This window comes from Phascolarctos cinereus, unplaced genomic scaffold, assembly GCF_003287225.1.
Source record: "Phascolarctos cinereus isolate Bilbo 61053 unplaced genomic scaffold, phaCin_HiC Scaffold_2;HRSCAF=192, whole genome shotgun sequence".
Classification (NCBI taxonomy): Eukaryota; Metazoa; Chordata; class Mammalia; order Diprotodontia; family Phascolarctidae; genus Phascolarctos; species Phascolarctos cinereus.
This window is the reverse complement of record NW_027555625.1, coordinates 268,883,720-268,892,284: the sequence shown is the minus strand read 5'-3', so window position 1 is coordinate 268,892,284 and position 8,565 is coordinate 268,883,720. Positions and strand designations below refer to the sequence as shown.

Below are 8,565 nucleotides of genomic sequence, written 5' to 3'. Positions count from 1 at the left end.
TCTGTATGTAAGGTCCATCTTGTCTCCATGGAGGTGCTTGGATTCTTATAATCTAGCCACTGCTCAGATTCCTAAAATGTAACCACTGCTCTGATTCTTAGAATCTAGCCAATACGTCACAGACTCTCAGATTCCTCAAGAGTCTGGCTAATATGGTGGATCTTTAACAAACCTTGGTTTTGGCTGAAAAAATAAAAATAAATAAATAAAAATACTTTTTCCAGGATCCAGAAACAATTCAAATAGCTTGGAGCCACAATCAGGATCATACAAGATGTAGCAGCTTCCACCTTAGAGGAGCAGAGGGCTTGGAATATGATATCCAGGAAGGCAAAGGAGTTAGGATTACAATCAAGAATAACCTACCCAGAAAAACTGAATATAACCCTTCAGGATCGTGGGGGGGTAGGGGTGGGGGAGGTGGGGAAGAGAATGGATATTTAATGAAACAGAGGACTTTCAAGCATTCCTGATGAAAAGACCAGAGCTGAATAGAAAATTTGGCATTCTTTTACAAAATTCAAGAGAAGCATAAAAAGGTAAAAGAAAAAAGAGAAATCATAAGGGATGAAAGAAGGTTAAATTGTTTACGTTCCTCTATGGGAAAATGATACATGGAACTCCTAAGAATTTTATCATTATTAGGGTAGTTGAAAGGAATCTACATAGACAGAGGGCGTGGGTGTGAGTAAATTATATTGGGATGATCTCAAAAAATAATACTTGTCCCCTCCCTTTACTCCCACTTCTCCCCAACATCTGGAGAATTATAATTGTGTTCAGTTCTGGAGACTGTAGTTTAAGAAGGGTGGTGTGGTGATAAACTGGAGACCATGTAGTGTCCAGAGGAGGGTGATCCTGATAGTGAAAAGCCTTAAGTCACACTATGATTGGTTGAAAGTACTGGTGTTTAGCCTAGAAGCTTGGTGGGGAAAGATATGTCAACTGTTTTTAAATGCTTGAAAAGCCATATGGAAGAGGGATAAGATTTGTTCTATTGGGACCCAGAGGACAGAGCCAGAAGCAATCCGTGGAAGTGGCAAAGAAATGAATTTAGATGATGTCAGGAAAGACTTTCTAGTTATTAGAACTTTCCCAAAGTCAAATGGGCTGCCTCAGGATGTGGTAGGGTCCTGCCTGTTAAAGGTCTTCCAAGAAATTGGAGAGCCATTCTTTTGGTATTATAGTGAGAATTCCTTTCCAATATGGGCTAGGTTGGATGGCTACTGAGGTTTCTTCTAAGGCTAAAATTCTGTGATTCTGGTTCGTATCCTCTAGGTTGAACCAAGGTCAAGATAGAACTGAATCCAGAAGCAGCCACAGACCTCTGGGGACTGGTCAGTCCCAACCTCTCCCCCAGGGTCGACCTTCCTGTTCAAACTGGCATTCAATGTTCTCCATAGACTATTAGCCTCTAACTACCTCTTTAGCTATATGTAGAATTCTAGAATTCAAAGAGCCCTGACATCACCATGAGTAGATACAGAATGAAGCAAAGGAAAAGATACTGAATTCAAATCATGTTTCTATTACTTTGGATCTGTACGACAGCCACTCATCTTCCCCAATGCTCTATCCTGGGCCTTTTTCTTTGTTGCTGATACCCTCTCTTTTCTGGGGAACCTTATCAGCTCCCATGGATTTAATGGTCATATCTTTGCAGATGATTGCTAAATCTATATATCCAGCCTCAGTCTCCACTGAGCTTCAGTACCACAATCACTAATTGCTTACTAGACATTTCAAACCGGATGTCCCGTAGGCACTGCAAACTCAACATATCCGAAACAGAGCTCGTTTTCTTTCTACGCAAACCTATCACCCTTCCACATTTCCCCATTTCAAGAGAAGCATAAAAAGAAAAAAGAAAAATCATAAGGGACAAAAGAAGGTTAAATTCTTTACATTCCTCTATGGGAAAATGACACATGGAACTCCAAAATATTTTATCATTATTAGGGCAGTTGAAAGGAATCTACATAGACAGAGGGCATGGGTGTGAGTAGATCATATTGGGATGATCTCAAAAAAAATGCTTGTTCCCTTCCCTTTACTTCCACCTCTCCCCAACCATCCCAGGTTTACAACCTCAGTGTCATTCTTGACTCCTCTCTCTCCCTTATTTGTATCTAATCAATGGCTAAATCTTGCTTCTATCTCCGCATCTATTGTATGTGCACCAGGACGCACTTTCCTTTCACAAGTCCACCCCACTAGTTCAGGCCCTTATCACTTTTCACTTGGACTATTGCAAGATCCTCCTGTTTGGTCTCTCTGCCCAAATCTGTCTCCAACTCCAATTCATCCTCCATACATCTGCCAAAGTGATTTTTCAAAGGCACAGGCCCCGACCTTGCCACACTCAATCCCAACTAACTAAATCTCAGCAGCTCCCTATCAGCATTCCAAGCCCTTCCCAAGCTGACCCTTTCCAGTCTTTTTGACACATTACGGCCCTCCACAGCCCAGCCATACTGGCCTACTCCTGCTTCTCACACACAATACCCCGTCTCCTATCTCTGTGCCTTGACACTGTCAATGCCCCATGCCTGGAGCGCTCTCATCACCTGCACCTCTTGGAATTCCTGGTTTCCTTCAAGACTGGGCCCAGGTGGCACCTTGTGCAGAAAGCCCTTCCTCATGCCCCAGCTGCTAGTACCTTCCCATCCAAAGTCATCTTGTGTCTGCTTTGTATGTGTCTTATACATGCTTATCTAAGTCTGTGTTGTCTCTTCCCATTAGAATGTAAGCTCCTTGAGGTCAGGGACCATATCACTTTTGTGTCTATATTCCCAGCACTTAGCACAGTGCCTGGCACTTAGTGCTTCATTTTTGTTGTTTGTTGATGGAGTGACTGGTTTCCTCATCTGTGAAATGAGTGGATTGTACTTAGGTGATCTCCAAGCGCCTTCTACCTGATTCATTTTCTCCATTTTTCCTTCTCCTCTGCTTAGGTTGTAGGCCTGCCATTGGGCCCCATGGGTGTTTCTCAGTCCCATTGGTGACTCCTGTTCCAGGCACTAAGCAGCCATCATCTTCCCTCTCAAGGCCCTCAGGACTTAGTACAATGAAATACAGCATATGTTGCCCTGAGAGGACCAGAAAAGTAATCCAAGTCGCTGCTTGACCAGAATGAAATTTCAATTAGAAAGTGTGGAGTAACTAATAAAGAGAAAACCAAAAACATCATGGTGTCCTAAAAAAAAAAAAAAGAACTGAGTTTAGGAGCAGAAAACCTGGGTTTGAATCCTGACTACTACTTACTGACTATGTGACTTTGAACAGATAAATTCCCTTCCTTTGGGCCTCAGTTTACCCATCAGCAAAATAAGATTAGATGGTCTCCTACTACAGGAGATGGTCACCTCTGAAAGGTTTCTTTTGGTTTTGGGTTTTTTTTTTTTTTAGTTTTAAGGCAATTGGGGTTAAGTCACTTGCCCAGGGGTCACACAGCTAGTGTCAAATTTTGGTTTGAGGCTGGATTTGAACTCAGGTCCTCCTGACTTCAAGGCTGGTACTCTATCCACAGTACCACCTAGCTGCCCCTGAAAGGTTTCTTTCAACTCTAAATTTTGATATAAATATTGTTTATCTAAATATGTATATGTGGCATTTATGATATGGAATTTAGCTATATGAAGTTTTTCATATAGCTAAATTTCTATAATATACAATTCCTTCTGCAAAAATGAGTTTAAATGACTATTTTTCAATGTTTTTACATGTAATTGGGGAAAAATAAAATATTAAATAAAAAAAGAAATGGATTTAAAGTAACTAAAGGCAGGAAGTTTATTAGTAAGAGAAATAGGATCAATAAGAACAGATTATAGAATAGGGATCACAAAGCATCCCTTCCCCATGAGGGGAGATTCTTGTATTCAGGGTCCTCAGGTAGAAGGACCCCAGGGTATCTGAGTCCAAAGAATAAACTCTTTTTTTGTGAGGCAATTGGGGTTAAGTGACTTGCCCAGAGTCACACAGCTAGTGAGTGTTATGTGTCTGAGGCCGGATTTGAACTCAGGTCCTCCTGACTCCAGGGCCACTGCTCTATGCAGAATAAACTTGCTGTCTCTGCCTTTGCCTTGTACCTTTCATTGATTTTAGAATCATAGGAGCACAGATTTAGAGCTGAAAGGGACCTTAAAGGCTGTCTAGTCAAAGCCCTTTATTTTGCAGATGAGGAAACTGAGGCCCAGAGAGGTTATAACTTTCCCAAGGTGGCACAGGTAGCAAGTGGCTGAGCTGGGAAGTTGAAACAAAATCTGACTTCAAATCCAATGTGTTTCCTGATGCACCATGCATTTCTCCCAACTTGTAAAATAGGGCATTACAACATCTTCCTTTGGAAATAAAAATCAGTTCCATCCTTTCCCAAGGCCTTCTTGGCCCTAGACCCAAGGAATTATTGGATCCAAGACCAAATCAATAATCAGTAGGCTCTTAATGCACTTGAACCAAATGGATTTGGAGGACTGGATAACTGCTGCCAGCAGACATCACTGCCCAAGAGGCTCCAGGTTAGAGGAGCCTGAGTTTCTTGACCACCATCCAAGGAGAGTAGCTTCCCTTCCCCCACCCCTTTCCCCAGCCCCCAAAGAAAGGCAAAGAAGATCCAGAAAGGTTTATTGTATGAAAGAAAGAACACAACATCTGTACATCTATTTACAGAATGAACTCAACTTATTTACAACAAAATTGAGTCTCTTCCCAGGAGAGGAAGAAGAGAGGGAGGGACACGGAGACCAAGAGTCAGGAACAAAAGGGACTCCAATTGAAGTATTGGGGGACCAGGGAGTGGGGAAGAATTGAAGGAGAAGTAAGGGAAGGAGTGAGAGGGAGGGGCTCTGAGGCCTTCCTCTCAGGAGGCCCAGTGAACGAGTAAGGGCAAACATAAGGGAGTAGGTGGGGAGCAATGTCGAGGACCATCACAGGTGCTCAGGGAAGCTGGGGAAGACACCAGAGGGAAGGCTTAGGAGGTATTCCTTGAACAGTGTCGGTCAGGGTACTAGGGAGGGAATAAGGGCTGAAGTGGGGGACTGTCCTGGGCACTATATGGCCCTTTCCAAGTCCCAAAGGCTCTAACAACCCCATGTCCCTCAGGTGGATGCCTCCAGTGTGTGTTTGCACAGTCTGGCTGCTTTCTGTATTGCAAAAGTTTTGGTTTGTGTACGGCCCCAGGCCTGCAGGGGTTATCTGTCTCTCCCCTTTTCTCCTCCCCCCAAATGCTGCCTGCAGCCATGAGGGTGAGGAGTACTGGGGTGATGGAAAGCACAGGAAGGCTACAGCTCACTGGAACGGACAGCAGGCTCCAGTTTGTGGGAGAGGGCAGTGAGGACCTTGTCAAACTTCTCATAGCGAAGGGCCTGGCTGCTGGCTGCACCCTGGCTGCCCCAGAGAAGGCGCATCTGGAATTCTGTGCTGAACACTTCCAGAAGCTCTGGGAGGGCTTGGAATCCTGTGGGGAGAAAATCAGGTGAAGTCCAGGCCCCATGATCTTCTGCCATCCCCAGAACCTGGACCTTGGAAACACAGCCTCGAAGCCTGGGGGTCTGCCTTCCTGCTCTGCTTAGCTACACCTCATTCATCCCTCAGGGCCCAGCCCAAGTGTTCCTTCTGCTACAAAACCTTCTATGGTCGTTCTGGCACCTAGAGACCACCTCTGGACACTTCTGTCATTGACTCTCTATACCCTTCACTGGGCACAGCATTTATGTTCCTTTCTCTGAAAGAATGAATGACAAAGCTCTTATTAAGCACCATCCTATGGGCAAAGCACTGGGGATTATGTTTATTACTTAAATATTTCACACCTGTGGGCAGCTAGGTGGCACAGTGGATAGAGCACCACCCTGGATTCAGGAGGACCTGACTTCAATCCAGCCTCAGGCACATAACACTTATTAGCTGTGTGACCCTGCGCAAGTCACTTAACCCCATTGCCTAACCAAAAAAAAAAAATTTCACACCTCTGCATATCCCTCCTCAACTATACTGTAAGCTTCCTGATGACAGGGATTTTATCTTATTTATTTTTTTTGAAAAAATCCATTGAGCACCTACCCTGTACAAAGCACTCTTTAGGTGTTGGGGAGTTATAAAATCTAGTTAGGACGCAATCCCTCCCTTAGGGAAGCTTATAGTCTAGTGGGAGCATAAACTACAAACACATGTAACCACAATAACATAATATGACATGTTAAGTGTAAGAAAGAAATACAAAGGCAAGTGCTTTGGGAGGCCCAAGTGAGGTCATTGCTGCCTAGAGGGATCGGGGAAGGCTTCTTAGAGGAGGTGACATTTAAGCTGTGCCTTAAAGAATGGGTGGGAATTCAATTGGTACATCTTGGAAAGAGATGAGTACTAAGCTCTACACAATCTATGTTAAATTAAATGAAGAAAAGGGGATAATGGAAATGGAAAAGGGGGGGAGAAAAGGGGGGAGAGAGACAGATTCAGAGACAGAGAGAGAGGGAGGGGGAGAGAGAGAGTGCTGAAGAAAGGTGGGAAAAACAGGAGAAAGGAAAAGAGCAAGACCCAGAGGGAAAGGAGATAGAAAAGAATATGGTCCACAAGTGTCAGCTGCCCCAAAGAGCTCTTCCAGGCTATCAGCCTTGATGGTGCTCCTGAGATAGGCTGAGCATCCCCGTGCTCTGAGGAATTGGCCTGGGGCTGCCTGCTAGTTGGGATTCCATCTTTGGGCTCCGTGGTGCCTTACCTTGAAGCTTGACCTCAGCATTGGTGTGGTATAGGGCCCCATGATGGGCTACGGTGCGGGCAGCCTCCAAGTGTGCAAGGATGACTTCCACGCCATGCTCTGTGCTTTCCCAGGGCTCCGGGCCCTCTGCAGGTGCAGTGTCACACTCCAGAAGGGTGATGAGGGGTACCACATGAGGGAAGGTCGTGTTGCTCAGTGGCGGGCTGTCTGTAGTTAGGAATAAACAGAGGGGCAGCTAAAGCTTCCATCCACTGCAACTTCTGAGTGCCTTAGATATATATGGGGGTGGGAGGAGGGATGTCAGGGCCATATTGGATCTGTGCTCCTAAAGGTCCCTCAGCCTCCATCCCTGGTACAGAAATACCCCTGTCTTCCTCTTCTTTATGGGTCAATTAAACCAAAGAGAAGCTCACAAAGTATCACAGAGGGGCAGAGCCAGAAAAGACCTTAAAACATGAAATGTTACAGTCAGAAAGGGACCTTAGAGGTCATCTATAGTCAAAGAAACAGACCCAAGCCAGTGGAATAACTTGCCCCAGATCACATTGCCAGTTCATGGCAAAGCTGAGATTAAAATGCATCTCTTAAATCTCAAGTCTGTAACTATACTGCACTAGATGGGAGCGATGTGGGAGCTTCCTTTCCTGAACCCTACAAACCTTGATTCAATGAGATAATTGTAAAGCACTTAGCACAGTGCCTGGCGCATAGTAAGAGCTGTATAAATGTTTATTATTATTATTATTATCTGCACCTAAAAGGGCCCTGAGTACGAGGGAAGAGGGAAGACTTTACTAGGCCCCCTTGGCTTGGGATGCGAGTTTGGTCCCTGTTCAACCCTGGTCTGTGCCGGTCCTTCTCTGAGGCCTGAGTAGTTCTGTGCCTGTAACTGTGTGACAGCTCAGGCCCGTTGGAGTGGGAGTGCGGTGCTCGCCAGGGGAAAGGGGAAGTACCCAGGAGGAGCCTACCTTTGCCCTCATTGAGGCTCTTCAGGAAGGGCTTCAACTTCTTCTCATACAGGATGGCCCCTTCTGTGTGCCGCTGCCGCAGGGTCATCCAAGTCTGCTCCAGTCGTGAGATCTGGGTGTCGGGGGAGGGGGGAGTGGACACAGGATACAAGCAATGGTAGATGAGTCAGAGGAGAGGGAAGGACAAGGGTCTTTGCTGGAGGCTGCCAGTCGTAGGTGGATTTTTGCTTTCACAAAACCTAGCATAGGAAGCCCTCAATATTTTATCATGATTTTTTTTTCCAATTCAACAAACCATCACTGAGTACCTGCTGCTACTTTGGGTCCAGATTTGTGGTTCTACCAGTGGAGGGCAGTCCTTTCATGACACAAGGGCACAACTACTCTGTCCCTTATTGTCTAGAGCAGGAACCTTGGGCCTGAACGAGGTTAAAGTGTAACTGGGAAATATTTAACAAAATAAATAAAAGTACATTAAGATATAGGTAATGTCAACATGTTTTCTAAGTCAATGCATGGCCCACAGGGATCCTCATGTATGGTTTAGTGGCCACTGTTTCCACTTGAGTTTGACACCACTCTAGAGAGGTACCTAGGGCACTGAGAAGTTCTCCACATCACACAGCTTGTATGTGTTAGAGGCTAGAACTCAAACCCAAGATTTCCTGATTCCAAGGCCAGAACCCTATCCAGCTATGCCTTTCAAGCCCTTAATATGATGAAATCCAGATTTACAAAACTGGATCAATTTAACAGGAGAAGGGTGGGGATGGGTGGGGAAAGGGAAGGAAGGTTACTCATCATTTACGTTACAAAAGCATTTTTCTTTTTGACAAGAAGATGCCGGTTTGAATTTCCTTAAAACAGTAAGACTTGCCC

At 45.0% G+C, this 8,565-nt stretch overlaps 1 protein-coding gene across 4 annotated transcripts in view; it reads right to left on the bottom strand.

Moving 5' to 3' along the window:
• Window positions 1-4,609: 4,609 nt before the first annotated feature.
• SH2D3C (SH2 domain containing 3C) overlaps window positions 4,610-8,565 on the bottom strand; it is a 28,635-nt gene continuing 24,679 nt past the window's right edge. For all 4 annotated transcript variants that reach the window (XM_020965553.1, XM_020965554.2, XM_020965556.2 and 1 more), the window contains 3 exons: window positions 7,687-7,798; window positions 6,719-6,925; window positions 4,610-5,458 (listed from right to left, as the gene is read on the bottom strand). In XM_020965553.1, coding sequence (XP_020821212.1) covers window positions 5,283-5,458; window positions 6,719-6,925; window positions 7,687-7,798 — 495 coding nt within the window. In that variant the 3' untranslated portion in view covers window positions 4,610-5,282. The remainder of the gene's footprint in view (window positions 5,459-6,718; window positions 6,926-7,686; window positions 7,799-8,565) is intronic.